The sequence below is a fragment of the Panthera tigris genome, chromosome F3 (genome assembly GCF_018350195.1).
Source record: "Panthera tigris isolate Pti1 chromosome F3, P.tigris_Pti1_mat1.1, whole genome shotgun sequence".
NCBI lineage: Eukaryota > Metazoa > Chordata > Mammalia > Carnivora > Felidae > Panthera > Panthera tigris.
In genome coordinates, this window is record NC_056678.1 from 7,072,014 (window position 1) to 7,091,984 (window position 19,971).

At 39.3% G+C, this 19,971-nt stretch overlaps 1 protein-coding gene across 11 annotated transcripts in view; it reads right to left on the reverse strand.

Moving 5' to 3' along the window:
- The window catches only part of SDCCAG8 (SHH signaling and ciliogenesis regulator SDCCAG8), a 251,378-nt gene that overhangs the window by 221,799 nt on the left and 9,608 nt on the right, over positions 1-19,971 (reverse strand). For all 11 annotated transcript variants that reach the window (XM_042976936.1, XM_042976940.1, XM_042976937.1 and 8 more), the window contains 4 exons: positions 16,879-17,037; positions 15,633-15,718; positions 12,657-12,770; positions 796-921 (listed from right to left, as the gene is read on the reverse strand). In XM_042976936.1, coding sequence (XP_042832870.1) covers positions 796-921; positions 12,657-12,770; positions 15,633-15,718; positions 16,879-17,037 — 485 coding nt within the window. The remainder of the gene's footprint in view (positions 1-795; positions 922-12,656; positions 12,771-15,632; positions 15,719-16,878; positions 17,038-19,971) is intronic.

Consider the following 19,971-nt stretch of genomic DNA (forward strand, 5'->3'; position numbering starts at 1 on the left):
CATAAGGAGATATTGAGTTTAAACACTACTTAAGTATCATCACAAGAATTCTGTGTCCTAGAATTATAGAGATCCTCGAATCCACTGTTGTGCAAAATATGGCACATTCATATTTGTGACTCAAGGTCTCAACCCAGACCGACTGCATCAGACTCTCAGGGGATGGCACTCAGGAATCTGCACGGTCAACAATATCTCAAGTGATTGTCACTCACGTGAAAGATTAAGAACTGCTAATATAGCTGAATCCTCTCCATTTGCCAATAGACAGAGGAACATGAGGTTAAAGCCATGTTGGAAAACCCTGTAAAATCACTCGCTAACCCGCTTGTTAGGGACAATGGGAAGACTAACATGCTGATCCCTGGACCCTCGGGCCAGGGTTCCTTCTGCTCCTCCATTCTGCCAATCAGACAGATCAGAATTCAGAGCACGATTGGAACCCTTAGGGAAATACAACAGAAATCCAAGGTCCAGTTATACAGTTTCTGGATTTAACAGAGTCCCTCCTATGTAATGCACTTCCTGCTTTACCCTGCTGTTTCCATATGGAAGAAACATCAACGGTGCGCTCAGGGAGGAAACCAGTGTGGATATGAGGCATTGCTACATCATTTCATTTGAGGATTCGTCCCACCACGGCGAATCTTAATTTTTGAGGCCCAAGCGAGCAACGGCAGAGTACATGTGGCAAATTTCAAGTGGAGGATTTCAGCAGTTCAGAGGCTGGTCGGGGAGGGTAGGAAAGGAACGTTCAAACTAAAATATAATTTATGGTTTAAAAACAATGCTCACAGATGCATCCAGAAGTGTTTGTTCCCTCATTGCTTCCTCTTGTCTTTGAGATTTCAGCTCTTGTTGGAGACTTTCATTTTCAAGCACAACTACTTGTACCCTGTTTTTCATTCCAGACAGTTCCTCCTGTAAAAAGCAGAAACAAATAGCAAATGCATTAAGCATTTTTAAGCACTGTTAATTGCTGTTTACTAAATGATCCAACATGCTATAAAGCATGGAAAACTTATGCTCTCTATCCATTTTCTGAATTATTATATTTAGAGAAATAAAGCAACTCAAACATTAGCTAACAAACAAACAAAACAAGAGGCTAGGGAATACAGTAGAGGGTCTGCTAATGGCCATATCACAGAAATGTGTGATTTCTGACAATTTTTTTGTAGGCTTAAGAAAGGCTTTAATTAAAGGGCTTATCTAAAAGACTTTTAAGAATAAGGTAGACTGCTGAAAAATAAGATATATTATTATTCATGCTCAAATGCTAATAACTTGTTGAACCTGATAGAGTGATTAAATAGATAACAGGACTCTGAGACAGAAAGGCATGGAAAGTTGGAATAGTTATCCATGAATTGGTAGCCAGATGGAGGGAAATTATGAGTGACATAGTTTGGCAGAGAGTTCTTTAAGAGTGCTTCCTTAGCCTGGTGAGGAATAATACAAATGATTACAGATAAATAACAATTAGAATACCTATTGAGTGGCGTCTCACTCTCTGAAAAAAATGTAACAAAAAAAATCAATGCACTGATGGTACAATATTTACCTTAATCTTCATTACCAGTATAATAAAAAAACATATTAAGCAATATATGCAAATTCTATTTCAATTATTTTATTCAGAAAAAAACCCAAAAACCAAATCTGAGCTCGAAAGCTATAATTAAAAAAACATTGCAGACTTGCAATTTTTGGTCTGGCATATAATGAGCTTGGAAGACATCATTTTCATCTTTACAACAAGCGAAAAGCTGAACAAACCAAGAAATCAACCACTCTTCTGAAATCCGTCAGAGAACTGAGGTCACAGGGAAAACTTCCATCCACGAAATTTGAGAGACAGACCAGTCTCTGAGAATCACAACCTACCTGAGCAGAAACTTCCAGGGAAACCAGTACCAGGAAAGGGAAGGTCAAGTGCGATTGGTGAAATGCCAGAAGCTCAGGGTGGACAAGTTTGAGAGTTAAAAATGCCAGAAGGACCCAGTCTAAAGGACCCAGAAGGACACAGTCACAGTTTTGTGAGTTTTATCTTTAGGACACTACCAGGTTCTTACAGTAAAGACTAGAGACAAATCCCCTCAATCTTCTCTAGTAGGAGAGGAAAAATAGCTATTTTGAAATATGCCCAAAGCATTCTATTCTTAGAAAGGCCTGCCTCGAGAGAAACTATTCTACCAGAACCTAAACAGCTAGGGCTTTTCAGAACCTACGTGACCTGAGGGAAGGGAAATACCCAACTCCAGCTCACTCAAGCCTTCTCACTGCACGTTAGATGAGAGGGTGAGGCCACGTGGGTGGCTCAGTTGGTTAAGCATGTAACTCTTGATTTCAGCTCATGTCATGATCTCATAGTTCGTGAGTTGAAGGCCCACGTCGGGCTCCATGCTGACAGTGCAGAGCCTGCTTGGGATTCTCTCTCCCTCTCTCTCTCTGCCCCTACCCCCATGCATACTCTCTCTCTCTCTCTCAAAATATATAAATTGAAAAAAAAAAAAAAGATGAGAGGATGACTGAGAAGCACTTGTGAAGGTCAAAGCTAAGGGGCACAGACTCATTAAAAGATGGAAACCTAACCATACGACTATAAAATGCCTCCCCTGCTCCCACATCTAACCACCACATCAAAAGGGGGTCTGTAAAATAACAAAGGAATACAGTAAAATTACACATCTCAGACTATATTTAAGAAGAATTCTCAAGGGAAGCCCAAAGATAACAGGGGAGACATAAACCAGGACACTAGAGGAAATTTTAGCCTCTGACACCTGTAATAACACAAAACAGTAAACACAGCCCAACTCCTACCAAGAAAAACATAATATCTCACACTAAAAAACTATTCCCTCAGTTCCTTCTACTATATCGTGTCCAGTATTCAACAAAAAATTAGAAAGCACATGAAAAGACAGCGCAGTTTCAGGAGACTAAGCAAGCTCAGAACAAGACTTGAATATGGCAGTGATCTTGGAATTATGAGATTGGGAGTTTAAAATAATTATGATTGATATGTTAAGTGTTAAAGGGTCTGATGGGAAAAGTAGACCACATGCAGGAACAGATGGGCAATATAAACAGACATGGAAACCCTAAGAAAGAATAAAAGTGCTGGAAATCAAAAACACTGTAATGGAAATGACAAATGCCTTTGATGGGCTCATTAATAATAGACTGGTCACAACCAAGAAAAGAATCAGTGAGCTTAAAGAACTGCCAATAGAAACTTCCCAAAAGAAAATACAAAGAGAACAAAGAATGAAAAAGACAGAAGAGAAGATCCAAGAAATGCAGGACAATTATAAAAGGTGACAAAAGGGGAAATATTTGAAGGAATAATGACCTAGAATTTTCCAACATGATAGTTACCAAACACAGATCCAGGAAACTCAGAGAACATCAAGCAGGATAAAATAAACAATAACAAAAAAAAAATCGGGGTGCCTGGGTGGCTCAGTCAGTTAAGCGTCTGACTTCGGCTCAGGTCATGATCTCGTAGTTCACGAGTTTAGGCCCTGCGTCAGGCTCTGTGCTCAGAGCCAGGAGCCTGCTTTGGATTCTGTGTCTCCCTCTCTCTCTTCCCCTCATGCTCTTGTCTCTCTCTGTCTCTCAAAAATAAATAAATGTTAAAAAAGAATTTTAAAAAATCTATACCTATGCATATTATATTCAAAGTGCAGAAAGTCTATACCTATAGAGAAAGGTATAGGGGAGCTCAGAGAACATCAAGCAGGATAAAATAACAAATAAATCTACACCTATGCATATCACATTCAAAGTGCAGAAAAATCAAAGACAAACAGAAAATCCTCAAGGAAATCAGAATTTAAAAAAAAAAGCAACCTTACTTATAGAGAAGAAAAGATAATTATATTGGACTACTCTTCAGAAACCATGTAAGCAAGAAGACAATGGAATGAAACATTTAAAGTATTAAAAGGAAAAAAAACCCACCAACCTAGAATTGTATATTCAGGCAAATTAACCTTCAAAGATGAGGGGGAAAATAAAAACTTTCTCAGATAAATAAAAATTGGGGAAATTTGTCTCCAGTAGACCTGCCTTGCAAGAAATGTTAAAAGAACTTCTGCAGAAAGGAGGAGAATGATACAATTTATAAGTTAAGGTCTACATAAAAAAAAAGAAAGAGCATTTAAAAAGGATTATATGGTGATAAAATATTTTATTTTTCTTACTATTAACTGATCTAACATATAACAGTTTGCTCAAATCACAGTAGTAGCACTATATATAGTGATTACAGTGTATGAATAACTGAAATGAATGCCAGCAATGTTGTAGAGGACAGGAGGGAGGGATTGGAAACACTCTCTTACAAGGACCTTGCCCTACCCACGTAGTGGTATAGAGCTATTTGACAACAGCCTTTGATTATTGATCAGTGTGACTGCAAACTCAAGGGCAGCTACTTACAAAAAGTAAAAATAGTTCACCTGGTATGCTAAGAGAGGAGAAAAACTGCAATCATATAACATGCTCACTTAAAACCAGAGAAGGCAAAAAAAAGAGTAGAAGGAAAGAAAGAAAGAAGGAAAGAAAGAAAGAAAGAAAGAAAGAAAGAAAGAAAGAAAGAAAACAAACAAGGGCCATGAGTAGAAAACAGTAACAAATATGGTAGATATTATCCAACTATATTGATATCCAACTATATCAGTAATAACTTTAAATGTCCATGGTCTGAATACACCAATAAAAATCAGAGACTGTAAGAGTGAGTGACAAACAGGACACAAGTATATTTTGTCCATAAGAAGTCGACTTTAAATATAAAGACACAGATTGATTAAAGGTAAATGGATAGAGAGAGATATACCATGCTAACACAAATCAAAAGAAAGCTGGGGTAGCTACATTAATTTCACACAAAACAGACTTCATACCAAATAAAAATGTAAGGGATAAAAAGGAGCATCACACAGTGATAAAGGGGTCAATTCTCCCAGCAGACATAATAATCCTCAACGTGTTTGTGTCTAACAATAGAGCATCAAAATACACGATACAAAAACTGATAGAACTGTACAGAGAAACAGAGGAATCCACTATTTAAGCTGGAGATTTCAATACCCCTCTGTCAATAACTGACAAGACCCAGAGATCTTGCAGACTGGCAAAATATCAGTAAGAATATAGTTGAACTGAACAGCACCATCAATCAACCGGATCTAATTTGGCATTTACAGAACACTTTATTCAACAACAGAATACACATTCTTCTCAAGCTAACAGAACATTTCACCAAGACATACCAATCACATCCTGGGTGTAAAAACACACCTTAACAAATTAAAAAGAATAGAAACCATAAAAAGTATGTTCTCAGATGACAATGGAATTAAACTAGAAATCAATAACAGAAAGAGAGTTGGAACACTCCCAATATACTTGGTAATTAAACAACACTTCTTCTTAATTTTTTTTAATGTTTATTCATTTCTTGAGAGAGGGAGAGAGAGCTAGAACGAGGGAGGGGCAGAGAGAGAGAGAGGGAGATACAGAATCTGAAGCAGGTTCCAGGCTCCGAGCTGTCAGCACAGAGCCCAAGGTGGGGCTTGAACTCACAAACCGCAAGATCATGACCTGAGCCAAAGTCGGATGCTTAACCGACTGAGTCACCCAGGCGCCCCTAAACAACACTTCTAAATAACATACAGGTCAAGGACAAAGTCCTGAGGAAAATTTTAAAATATTCTGAACAAAATAAAAATGGAAATACAACTAATCAAGATTTGGGAGATGCAACATAACTAGTGAAAAACATTAGAAAAGAAGAAAGATTCCAAATCAGTAATCTAAGCTTTTGTCTTAGGAAACTTTCAAAAAAGAGGGAGCAAATTCAATCCAAAGAAGATATAATAAAAATTAGAGTAGAGATCAAAGAAATTAAAAATAGGATAAATAAGGAAAATAGGAAATAAGATACCTAGGAATAAACCTAACCAAAGGGGTGAAAGACCTGTACTGTGAAAACTATAAAACATTGGTAAAAGAAACTGAAGAGGACACAAAGAAATGAAAAGATATTCCATGCTCATGGATTGGAAGAACAAATATTGTTAAAATGTCTATAGTACCCAAAGCAATCTACACATTTAATGCAACCTGTATTAAAATACCAACAGCATTTTTCACAGAGCTGGAACAGACAATTCTAAAATTTGTATGGAACCACAAAAGCCCCCAAATAGCCAAAGCAACCTTGAAAAAGAAAAGCAAAGCTGGAGGCATCACAATTTCGGACTTCAAATTATATTACAAAGCTGTACTCATCAAAACAGTATGTCATTGGCACAAAAACAGACACATAGATCAATAGAGCAGAGTAGAAAACCCAGAAATGAACCCACAGTACATGGTCAATTAATCTTTGACAAAGCAGGAAAGAATGTCCAATGGGGAAAAGACAGTCTCTTCAACGAATGGTGTTGGGAAAACTGGGCAGCAACATGCAAAAGAATGAAACTGGTCCACTCTCTTACACCAAACACAAAAACAAATTCAAAGTGGATTATTAAATATCCAAATGTGAGACCTGAAACTGATAAAAAAAAATCCTAGAGGAGGGGCGCCTGGGTGGCGCAGTCGGTTGAGCGTCCGACTTCAGCCAGGTCACGATCTCGCGGTCCGTGGGTTCGAGCCCCGCGTCAGGCTCTGGGCTGATGGCTCGGAGCCTGGAGCCTGTTTCGGATTCTGTGTCTCCCTCTCTCTCTGCCCCTCCCCTGTTCATGCTCTGTCTCTCTCTGTCCCAAAAATAAATTAAAAAAAACGTTGAAAAAAAAAGAAAAAAAAATTAAAAAAAAAAAATCCTAGAGGAGAACATAGGCAGTAACCTCTTTGACACTGGCCATAGCAACTTCTTTCTAGATATGCCTCTGGAGGCAAGGAAAACAAAAGCAAAATAAATTATTGGGACTTTATCAAAATAAAAAGCTTCTGCACAGTGAGAGAAACAATCAACAAAACTAAAAGGCAACCTATGTAATGGAAGAAGTGTCTGCAAATGACATCTGATACAGGGGTAGTATCCAAAATATATAAAGAACTTCTAAAACTCAATACTCAAAAAACAAATAATCCAATTAGAAATGGGCAGAAGACATGAACAGATATTTTTCCAAAGAAGACACACAGATGGCCAACAGACATATGAAAATATACTTAACATCACTGACCATCAAGGAAATACACATCAAAGCTACAATACAGAACTACAATGACATGTCACCTCACACCTGTCAGAGTGGCTAAAATAAGCAACACAAGATACAACAGATGTTGGCAAGGATGTGGAGAAAGGGGAATGCTCTTGCACTGTTGGGGGGCATGTAACTGGTGTAGCCACTCTAGAAAACAGAATGGAGTTTCCTCAAAAAGTTAAATATAGGGGCGCCTGGCTCAGTCGGTTAAGCGGCCGACTTCGGCTCAGGTCACGATCTCGCGGTCCGTGAGTTCAAGCCCCGCGTCGGGCTCTGTGCTGACAGCTCAGAGCCTGGAGCCTGTTTCGGATTCTGTTCTCCCTGTCTCTGACCCTCCCCTGTTCATGCTCTGTCTCTCTCTGTCTCAAAAATAAATAAAAAACGTTAAAAAAAAAAATTAAAAAAAAAAAGTTAAATATAGAACTACCCTAGTTCCAGCTGTTGCATTAGTAACTATTTATACAAAGAATACAAAAATACCAATTCAAACGGATACATGCACCCCAAAGTCTATAGAAGCATTATCTACAAGAGCCAGATTATACAAAGAACCCAAGTGTCCATCGACGGATGGATAAATGCATGGTATAGATACATGATGGAATATTACCCAGCCATAAAAAAGATTGAAATCTTGCCATTTGGAACGACATGGATGGAGCTACAGAGTATTATGCTATGGCTACAGAGTATTACGCTATGGGAAATAAGTCACTCAGAGAAAGACAAATACCATATGATTTCACTCATATGTGGAAGTTAAGAACAAAAAAAAAATGAGCAAAGGAAAAAAAAGAGAGGCAAACCAAGAAACAGATTCTTAGCTATATTGAACAAACTGATGGTTACCAGAGACAGAGGAGGTCAGTGCGGGGAGGGAGGGATGGGTTAGACAGGTGATGAGGATTAAGGAGTACACTTGTGATGAGCACCGGGTATTGTATGGAAGTGTTGAATCACAATATTGTACACCTGAAACTAATACACTATATGTTAACTAACTAGAATTTAAATAAAAACTTAGGGGTGCCTGGCTGGCTCAGTTGGTAGAGCTTATGACTCTTGATCTCTTGGTTGTGTATTCAAACCCCAAGTGTGGCATGGAGTTTACTTAAAATAAAATTTAAAAAAGAAAAAGAAAATACATAAAATCTTTAAAAATACATTTAAAAAGGATATAAAATTAATTATTATTAAATAAAAAATTTTAAAAATTAATAAAATATCTCTAAGCCCTTAAATGTTACTTTTATTCTGTTACTCTCTTGTTAAAACATATCAAATGCGTACTCCGTCTACCTTTCAAGGCTTTTGTAATCTTCCATTTTCCCAGCTCAGCATAGTTTTAAAAATTTCTAACAGAATCCTCTACTGCAGAAATTTAGAATAGATGCCTCATGGCCCCCATAAATAAACCCTATTCATCCTGAGTATATCCTTTCAGTGTTGCTGTTCTCTCTATGGAACTCTTTTACCCCACTTCTGCTGATCTAAATGATCTTACTAAGATTGCTCTTTCCCAGAAAAATATCTCCCAAAACTCCAGCTTTTAGTACCTTTCTATTCTTATTATAATTACAGTTTATATTACAGAATACAGACTACATTATACTCTCTATAGTGTTGCTATGGTGCTCATAGACATTAGTACTCTCTTCTTGACCAGATGGTAAATTTATTACAATTTATATTGAAGGGTGGCAAAATCTGCCACCTCAAAATATGCCACTTTGGAATAAGAATTATTTTGAGCTAAAGACACTTGAAAAACAGAAAATACAAAAAGAGTGCTCTGACTTCCCCTTTTTTTCCTGAAAGCAGGAGAGAAAACTCCCATGTGAAAGATGGCCTCCCCGTATCAGGAGGAAAGAAACATTCTTATCACCAGAGACAGGGAGTGGAGGCTGAGAGGCATCTGTGCAAACAGACCTCATTAAAATAACTCATCTTCCTTTAACCTCCCCATATATTTTAGTTATGTTTCCACATTGCCTCTCTTTGTTCAACGTATAAAAGCATTTAGGTTTTGCCATTTCTTTCAGACATCATTTCCTTATGAGGTCTCCCATGTCACATAAAACTTCTATTGAAACAATCCCATTTACAATTGCACCAAAAGGAATAAAATACCTAGAAATAAGTTAAACCAAGGAGATGAAAGATCTATACTCTGAAAACTATAAGACACTGATAAAAGAAACTGAAAAAGATACAAATAGAAAAGCTATACCATGCTCATGGATTTGAAGAATAAATATCGTTAAAGTGTCCATGTTACCAAGCTATAGTAGTCAAAATAGTATGGTACTGGCACAAAAACAGACACATAGAACAATGGAACAGAATAGAGAGCCCAGAAATAAACACACCTATACGGTCACTTAATCTATGACAAAAGAGGCAAGAATATACAATAGGGAAATGACATCTTGTCAATAAATGGTGTTAGGAAAACTGGACAGCTACATGAAAAACAATGAAAACGGACCACATTCCTATACCATACACAAAAATAAACTCAAAACGGATTAAATACCTGAATGTGAAACCTTAAACTATAAAATTTCTAAAAAATAAAACATAGGCAGTAATCTCTTTTATTAGCAACACGTTTATGGATATGTCTCCTCAGGCAAGGGAAACAAAAGCAAAAATAAACTATTGGGACTACACCAAAATAAAAAGCTTTTGCACAGGAAAGGAAATTACCAACAGAACAAAAAGGAAACCTAGAGAATGGGAGAAGAGATGTGCAAATGATATATCTGGTAAGTGGTTAATATCCAAAATTTATAAAGAACCTACACTACTCAACATCAAAATAAATAACCTGATTTAAAAATAGGCAGAGGGCCTGAATAGACATTTCTCCAAAGACATACAGATGGCCAATAGACACATGAAATGATGCTCAACATCACTGATCATCAGGGGGGAAAAAAATCAAAACCACAATGAGATATCACCTCACACCAGTCAGAATGGCTAGTATCAAAGAGACAAGAATCAACAAGTGTTGATGAGGATATGAAGAAACGGGAACCTTCATGCACTGTTGGTGGGAATGTAAATTGGTGTAGTCACTGTGGAAGACAGCATGGAGATTCCCCAAAACATTAATATTAGAAATACCATATGATCCAGTAATTCCACTGCTGGGTATTCGCCCCCAAAACTGACACAAATCCAAAAAGATATATGCACATCTCTGTTTACTTCAGCAGTATTTACAATAGCCAAGATATGGAAGCAACCAAGTGTGTGCATTGATATATGAATGGATAAAGAAGATGTGCAGGCTGTGTGTGTGTGTGTGTGTGTGTGTGTGTGTGTGTGCGTGTGCGTGTGTGTGTATGTGTATACATACATATGTATGTGTACATACACAATCACATACATATACATATATATACATATATTACTTAGCCATAAAATATTACTTAGCCATAAAAAAGAATGAGATCTTGCATTTGTGACAACATGGATGGACCTAGAGGGTATCATGCTAAGTGAAATATATCAGACAGGGGCGCCTGGGTGGCTTGGTCGGTTGAGCGTCCGACTTCAGCTCAGGTCACGATCTCACACTCCGTGGGTTCGAGCCCCACGTCAGGCTCTGTGCTGACGGCTCAGAGCCTGGAGCCTGTTTCGGATTCTGTGTCTCCCTCTCTCTCTGCCCCTCCCCTGTTCATGCTCTGTCTCTCTCCATCTCAAAAATAAATAAACGTTAAAAAAATTAAAAAAAAAAAGAAATATATCAGACAGAGGAAGACAAATACCATATGATTTCACTTATACACGGAATCTAAAGAGCAAAATAAAGAAACAAACCAACAGCCTCTTAAATACAGAGAGGTGGTTGTCAGAGGAGAGGTGGGTAAGGGGATGAATGAAGTAGATAAAGGGAATTAAGAGGTATAAACTTTCAGTTATAAAATAAATAAGTCACAGATATGAAAAGTATAGCTCAAAGAATACAGTCAATAATATTATAATAATGTTTTATTGTGACAGATGGTCACTACACTTATTGTGTTGAGCACTGAGTAATATATGGAAGTATTCAATCAATATGTTGTACACCTGAAAATAATATAATATTGTATGTCAGTTATACTTCAATAACAATAAAAACAAATGTGTATACTTTCATCCTGTTAATCTGCCTTATGTTAATTTAAGTCTAAGTCCCAGCTGTAAACTCTAAGAGGGTAGAGATGAAGTTTTATCTCCGCTACAATATTTTTTAAGTTTTACCCACAGCATCTGAGTGATTAACAGGAGCTTATTACTGGAATGAGTCCTAGGACATTATTTCAGCCTTTCTGGTAATCCAAGAGCACTGTGCAATGATGACTGTATCTGCTAAAATCAGGAACGTCTTTGTAAAGTCAAGACAATGAAATGTTTAAAGGTTTCTGAAGGCACATATCAACTTTCACCTTGGAAGAGTAACCAGAATGTAAAAAAAATAATACACGAGGGGCTCCTGGATGGCTCAGTCGGTTAAGCATCTGGCTCTTGATTTTGGCTCAGGTCATGATCTCACGGTTTGTGAGACTGAGCCCTGCACCAGGCTCTGCACTGACAGCATGGAGCCTGCTTGGGATTCTCTCTCTCTCTCTCTCTCTCTCTCTCTCTCTCTCTCTCTCTCTCTCCCTCTCTCTCTCTCTCTCTCTCTCTCTCTCCTCTCTGTCTGCCTGTCCCCAATGCTGGTGCACTCTTTCTCTCTCTCAAAGTAAATAAATAAACATTTAAAAATTATACATATAATACAAGATGCATTGGTAATGAATAAAAAAAAAAAAAAGAAAAACTAAAATGCTAACCTAGTTTGGAAAGGCAGAAAAGCTCCAATGGCATTAGTGACACTACTAAACTGCATACAGTTGAGCAATAGAACCATCTGGTGTTTTAAGCCGTAGTGGACACATTTGGTTTCTCAATCATTGCTATCAATGGCTAACGAGCCATCCTTATTCAAAGCTAAGGGAAGAACCTTCACCCTGACAATGGAATAGACTTGGTCTGCAGTTTATAGTTCCTGCTTCTGCACCAGTGCTCAGTAGGCTGACAAGGTGGGAAGATGACTGACCGGTCGTACTGTCCCAAAGAATGTGCCATCAGCTGGGCTAAAGAACATGGGGTGGAAAGCAAAAACTCTGAAACGTGAGAGCATATTATCAAAATATCAGACATAGTTATGGGCTGGGAAATTAAGCAATCATAAATGGCATGGTCAGGAGTATCATTCCCCGGCTTGGGAAGCCCCTGTAACACATCAGCCTCCTCAATCATGTAAGGGTGATAATTGTCAAATGTATCTCAATACACATGAAGACGAATGATAGCAAATTTTCACATAAGGTATCATTAATATAAACTTTAATGTAGTTACATTTAAATTTTTAATGAGAAACTTACCTTGCAGAACTTGACTTCTGCCTCTAAATGATGAATGTACTGAGACTGGTCATTGATGATCGGAACAAGATTGTGGATGGTAGGCACGTTGGCTTCCTCATCTTCTGACGCCCTCTAAGGCAAGAAACAAACAAAAACTAAGCATGTTTGGATTTAGCAGAGACTCAGGTAATACTGCCTCCATACTCAATTTAGTACTGATGTCATATAAACATCGAGGAGATCACAATGTGGCCAATAGTGTTCATTTCTCTATCCTATAAATTTCATATAGATAAGATTCAAGGATACCAATATCATGTGTTAAAGATGGAAAGTGGAAGTGGTTACAAAAAGAGTGGCAAGTGGAAGAATGCTGGACTAGTCTAATTGGCTTGGGAAAAACTGCCCATTAGAGCCATCTGGAAATGGGACGTCCCACTCAGTAATGCTGAGATAAAAGGACAACTCCCTTCAAGAAACTGCCATGCAAGAGCACTGCTGCCTAAAACTGAACAGTTGCCGGAAGAAGGGATTCTTCAGACAAGCATTTGCCGCCAGGTGGGTCAATGAGGTAAAATTCTACAAAGGAGTACATTAGCCAAACGTGGTTTCTGAGTTTTGACTCAAGGCAATTGGAGACCCTGCTGGTCTGGGGCACAGAGCCTCCAAGACTAGAGTGCTAAAGCAGACACTGGAGAAAACTCAAGAGCTCCCTTGCACCGGGAGTCCAGAGAAGAGACTTCCTGCGTACTCCTGCAGCATTCCTGAATTGACTTTAATATCATATATATCCTACTTTCTCCTAAAATGATTATAGAATGGTTTCTAGAATCATTTATCATTCCATGACATTTTGTAAAGAAAAGAAGAAGTCAGGAAGGGAAGATGAGTGTCAACCAGATAGATGAACCCAGAGAAAGCTTGAGATCAGACACCCAGTCACTATTTTTCAGTCTGGCAGAAATTCCTGACGACAACAAAGTACCAGCTCTCACGGCAGAATAATTAAGTAGAGTTTTGCTTCTTGGAACATTTAAGAAATTTAAAAATCAAAATAACTTTAATTAAATGGATGATCTGTTGTGAATAGAAAGCGATTCATTATAATAAAGGTATATTAATAGAAATGGGTCCAGAATATGGCAAATAAGAATTAAGTATCACTCTGGGCACATAAAGGAAAGTCTGTGTAAAAACAAAACAAAACAAACAAACAAACAAAAACACAAGCTAATACTCTGTAGAAAATAAAATCACCTGTATATATTTTGAAGGATTTATTATAGTCTGGATATCCACATTTCAAAAATATAAGCCATAAAATCCTTCTCAACCGTGTCTCAATTTCACTGTCCATACAGCCCCTTATTTCCAGTATGGCATACGGGCTATGAAAGTGCACCTAGGGGCACCTGGGGGGCTCAGTGGGTTAAACGTCCAACTCTTGATTCTAGCCCAGATCATGATCTCATGGTTTCGTGAGTTTGAGCCCCTCACTGGGCTCTGCGCTGACCATGCAGAGCCTACTCGGGATTCTCCCTTTTTCTCTGTCCCCACCCCCGCTCGCACTCTCTCTGCCTCTCTCCAAATAAATAAATAAACTTCACAAATAAAAGTGGATCTAAACCTTCAAAAGCTGCTTATTATTACTGTGGCTTATGATCGTTCCATGTGGGCTGTATACATTCTGAACGTGAGCTGCATCCTTCCACGTGGCTCCATGTACACAGACCTGTGCATCTGTAACGTACATGCTGCACATACTGCTCTGATGATACTCTTGATGAGGCTCCTCCCACTCTCCAGGTTCAATCCTGCTGCTGCTTTGTAGCTTTAAAATGCTAATCAGCGTGTCTGAGCATTCAACAGATACAGCAACTTCATCTACTAGACTTGAAAGTACTCCACCCTGTCTACTTAAGAGCATTCTAGAAGCTAGGTGGCAACAGTAATACATTTACTTAATGGTGAAATGTTGTATTAAAATTATAATTGAGAGCCGTAAATATTGAATAGGCATATGTAGTACATTTCTCCAGAGTGGGAATTAAGCATGAAGGTATGTGTCAGGCTGGAACGAAGTGTTAATATAGGGGTACGGTTATGACATTTCGGCTGTGAGTAGAGAAAGTGACGTGTCTCCATGGTTTCTAGCATATAGCCTTGGTATCTAACTGTCACACACACTGAAAATGCAAGGTAGTTATTGCTACTATGACATGTTCTATTTGTGTCACACTTCACAGGTTCATAAAGAATTTTAAGTATATATACTCTTATCTTATTGTTACAGAAACCCTGGGAGACACAATATCCTTCTAGAAAGTACACAGTAGGCCTTAGATACACCTAAAGGCTAGACTGTTATTTTGGCCATTTAAATCTGGCCAAATCCTCTCCCTCCCTCACATCTATCCCAGGCTTTAGTGTATCATACTGCCTCAATCAGGAATAATTCACTCTGTTAAAGCAATAGCAATAAAAAACAACTTCAAACAAAAATAGAATATAGCTTCTCATTTTGTGCAATTTTATAACCATGTATTTTAATGCATGAATTAAAAATGCAGAATAAGATTACATACTTTGGCTTTGACATTCAAAATAGACAAATATTACAAAGGACAGCTAGATATATAATTAAGTAAATTCTAAAAATGATAGGATATCAATAGGAGCCTGTAAAAAAAAAAAAGGCAATTCTTTTCCATATATTGTTCCTTTTTTTATATTTGCTAAGAGTTGCAAAGTAAATTTTCCAAACTGTTTCCTCACTTACATCTTTCAAGCACACAATAGATTTAAAACTCAGGATTCCCTCTGCCTCTTCTTCAGCCAAAATAATCAGAGGAAAGATAATTCCTTTCAATGCTTTACATTATTAGAATGTCTTGCTCAGAATCTATCGACAAAATGTACTACTGAAATGACATTGTGGAGTTAAAACACAGAGACAATGTTCCTTCCTGTCAGGTTGCAGATGTTGAGACTTACCAGAGGGGACACTTTTCGCCTTCTTGATGGAGACACCTCACTTTCCTTAGTTGCTTGTTGGCGCAACAAAGCTTTGAGCTGATTAACTGGAGAGCAAACACAATGGTTTCATCAGCCTTACTGCAGAGGCTTATCATCACCCATCCATGCTTCCATCCACGTAACAAATATTGTTTAAACATGTTATAGGCCTCAAGAACTGTGCCATGGACTGGGGATCCGAAGGCAAACATGAGAAAATCTCTACCACGTAAGAGCTAAGAATCCACCGAGCAAGAGAGATCCACTGACAGATACAAGACGATAGAGTAAGTTCACATGTAGAGCAGCAGCTACACGTAGTGCCGTAAGAAGAGGAAGCGCCTAACCATGCCTGTTTTTTTTTAATTTGTTTGTATGTTTATCCATTTTTGAGAGACAGAGAGAGACAGAGCACAAGCAGGGGTGGGGCGGAGAGAGAGGGGGACACAGAATCTGAAGCAGGCTCCAGGCTCTGAGCTGTCGGTACAGAGCCCGACCTGGGGCTCGAACCCACGAACCACGAGATCATGACCTGAGCCGAAGCCAGACACTCAACCGACTGAGCCACCCAGGCGCCCCAATCATGCCTGTTTTTATGGAGGAGCTAACACTGTGAAGGATGAACAGAAGATTACCAAGCAGAAAAGGGTCCGAAAAATCCCACTTGGAGGGCGTGGCCTATGCAAGGGCATAGAAGCAGGGCCAGTAGGTTGGTATGCACTAGAACATGCCTTGCAAGATGGGTGGCTGGGAGGAGGACAGAAAAATGAGGCTGAAGAGGTATCTTGGAGCCTCTTAAGAAAATATTGCTAAGACACACAAAGGAATTGGGACTTCAGCCTATAGGCATCACGAAGTTAAAGGAAAAATATTAAGGAGCGCCTGCATGGCTCAGTCAGTTAAGTGTCTGACTTCGGCTCAGGTCATGATCTCACAGCTGGTGAGTTTGAGCCCCGTGTCGGGCTCTGTGCTGACAGCTCAAAGCCTGGATCCTACTTCGGATTCTGTGTCTCCCTCTCTTTCTGCCCTTCCCCACTGGCACTCTTCCTCAAAAATAAATAAACATTAACAAAATATTAAGCAAGAGGATTATAGTAGTTGGTTTGTGTCTGAGGAAGAAAAGCCTAGCAGTAGAGCAAAGGGTGGACTGGAGTTCTTACTGTACGGGATGTAGAATATTCTCTGTGTGTCATTCAGACCCGGGCTGTTATCCATCCACACTCACCAGCATGGCTGTGTCGCAGTTCATGCCAGGCAGTCCCAGCGTCCTCATTTTCCTCATTTTCCTCATTTTCCACACTGGGACCCGCAGCATCTTCTCCAACGGTGACGTCACCTTCTCTCAGGGCACATTTCAGTTGGTGAATGCTTCTATTTGCACGTTCTGCAACAACAGCCAGGTGAGAATCAGGGCCTGGGAAGTCTGCATGCCACCATGCACACTTACCCAAAAAGACGGTTTCTAAAGAAGCAATTGTTTGTCATACTTCATGGAAAAAAAGCAGAGTTTTGTTTCTAGCCTGCTGAAGACAGTGCTAGAGGAAGACAGAGATGAAGTTTATGGGTCAGAGGTTAGACCTGATGATCTCTAAGGTCCCTGACATCTCGGTGGTGGATATTCACTAAGTATAGCTCTACCGCCAAAGAGGATAATGGGAGAGCTCTTCCCCACCCTACAAGCACTAACCCCACCCCAGAAAGTGCTCCCCCCTCCCCTCCTGGAGACACTGGGGTGGGTGGGCAGAACCGGCAAGAGGGACTCCACACCAAGTTCCTGCCCAGGGAAGCCCAGTTGCCCTGTGAGCCAGATGTCCCTCCCCAAATAGGAGACAGTTGACTACCCGGCCGCGTTTTGGTCAAGACTGAAATAGGTGATGTGCTCATAGTACCAGCCTCTGCAGTACAGTCCTTCTTCTGCCCTGCTTGCTGACCACATACTTGCAGAAAGTGTCGCTTAGTGAACCTCAACACCCCTAGAATTGGAGCTTCAGCTCATTAGCACATACTTAACATTACAGTCTGAAACAAAGTATCTGAAGGCATATTACTGTAGTAGTTCATCTCTACAAATAGCCTCCCACAAATCTAGCCTCATGCCCTTGTCCCCTCCCAGGCTGTAACAGAGTAAGTCAGTGACCTGCACTCGCCAACGGAATGCAGAAGTTACACGAGGCCAGACCAGGCTTCATTTCTGAAATGTCTGGTAGCTTGTTTCCTCCTGCTTGGAATCCATAAGCCACTAAGTAGGAAGTCTGCCTGATGGAGAGATTGTGGAGAGGCCATGTGGAAAGGAGAGGCTCTGAGACTATACAAGGGAAAGAGAGGAGCCCGGCCCCGCTGACCCCAGCAGGGACTCTAGATGACTCCAGCCCCAGAGGCCATGTAACTGCAATGGCACAAAAGAGACCAGAAGAAATGTCCAGCTGAGTTCAGTCAACTCACAGATCCGAGAGATACCCAAATGCCTCCAGTTGTTGCTGCCGGCCATCAGGCCTTACAGTGGTTTGCTACTCAGCAACAGGTAACTAAAGTAATTAGGCAGTGAAATACCTACCCGAAAGCATTTTCAGCAAAGGATCCAAGACTTACATTGAAAACAGACCTATACTGGGGTGCCTGGGTGGCTCAGTTGGTTAGGTGTCCAACTTCAGCTCAGGTCATGATCTCACAGTTTGTGGGTTTGAGCCCCACATCAGGTTCTGTGCTGTCAGCACAGAGCCTGGAGCCTGCTTCGGATTCTGGGACTCCCTCTCTCTCTGCCCCTCCCCCGCTCGCTCACACACGCGCTCTGTCTCAAAAATAAACATTAAAAAAATTTTTTTAAAAGACCTCTATTAATGACACTAGTGATGGCATTAATAATAATCCTATCCTACTTTATGGATATTTTTACAGTAGAACAACTGGAGAACCAGGCAATCGATTGGCAGTTTCACTAATTAAGGTCCATGTGCTTTCTCCATTTAAACTTGTTGTTTCTGCTAATCTCTTATGATTCAATTCACTGGTTCCAATCTAGAAACCTTTAACAAAAAATGTTCCTTGTACATTAGAGCTGGGACCCCGATTTCTGTCACCATTTTCATATTCTGACATTTGTATTTGAAAATTATTTTTTAATTCACTCATTGATTTACCAAACATCTACATATATCTAATATGAAAATTTATGTTAGAAAAAGATGGATTCCCATGCAAATTCACCTACATCTATTATCTATTTCAGATAGATTGCATCTAAACAATCCTCAAGGTCTTCAGAGGAGAGGAGCACCTTGGTGGCTCAGTCAAGCATCCGACTCTTGATTTCAGCTCAGGTTCTCCCAGTTTGTGAGAACGGAGTGTGCTTGGGATTCTCTCTCTCCCTCTCTCTGCCCCTCCCCTACTCATGGTCTCTGGTGCATACTCTCAAAAATAAATAAATAAGCTTAAAAAACTTAACTACATTGAAAAAAAAAAAAAACCAGATCCTTAGAGGAGATGGTACGTTCCCTAAGAAGGAGCAACTCATAACAATGATGGCCAATGACATTCTTACTCTTCTGATCTAGGCTCTTCTTTGACAACTTAGATCTGTTTCTTCTTGTGGCCTCAGCAGAAAAGCTCCTAATCTTTGCCACCTATATGTGAACTCTAAGAGAGCAACAAAACAACTATCTTTTCATTACCAGCCATGGATGAAAATATATTTACAAACATATATTCTGCAGGACCTTGAAAAACAGATTTTATTTTCTCCAAGCTCATTGATTTCAAAGTTTAGAACAGAAAAAGTAAGAGAAAAAAAAAATACACTCTGTGTTACAAAATAGCTAACATAGGTTCTTCTCTTAGAGGAACTCATTTTATTTCTTGATTAAACTAAAGAAAACAGGTTTTTCAGGTCAGGGTTCAACAATGAAATTTTATTATTAACTACACAAGAGACATTGCATTTATCTCTACGTTTCTCTCCACACACCAATCCTATTTCTGCACAGACCTTTCTGTGACAGGCCATTGGTGCTAAATACTAACTGAGCCTGGCTTCCTCTTACTCATCATGAGTTTAAGAAAAGCCTGGATAAGACACATTACTAGTTTTAGCAAAATAAGAAGTAGCAATAGTTTTCCCATAACTTCGGATTTTCTAAAGAGACTTGTTAATGGAAACGGAAAACCAAAGTGTTACTTGATAAGAAATTTAGTTCACAGAGCTTTAGATTTACACATGGAATCTATGAATAAAGTACTTACCTTTACTGCATCCATTAGAAAGGAAACAGAGTCTGACTAACACTAAAAGTGTGTTCTGTCGGGGGCATGTGGGTGGCTCAGT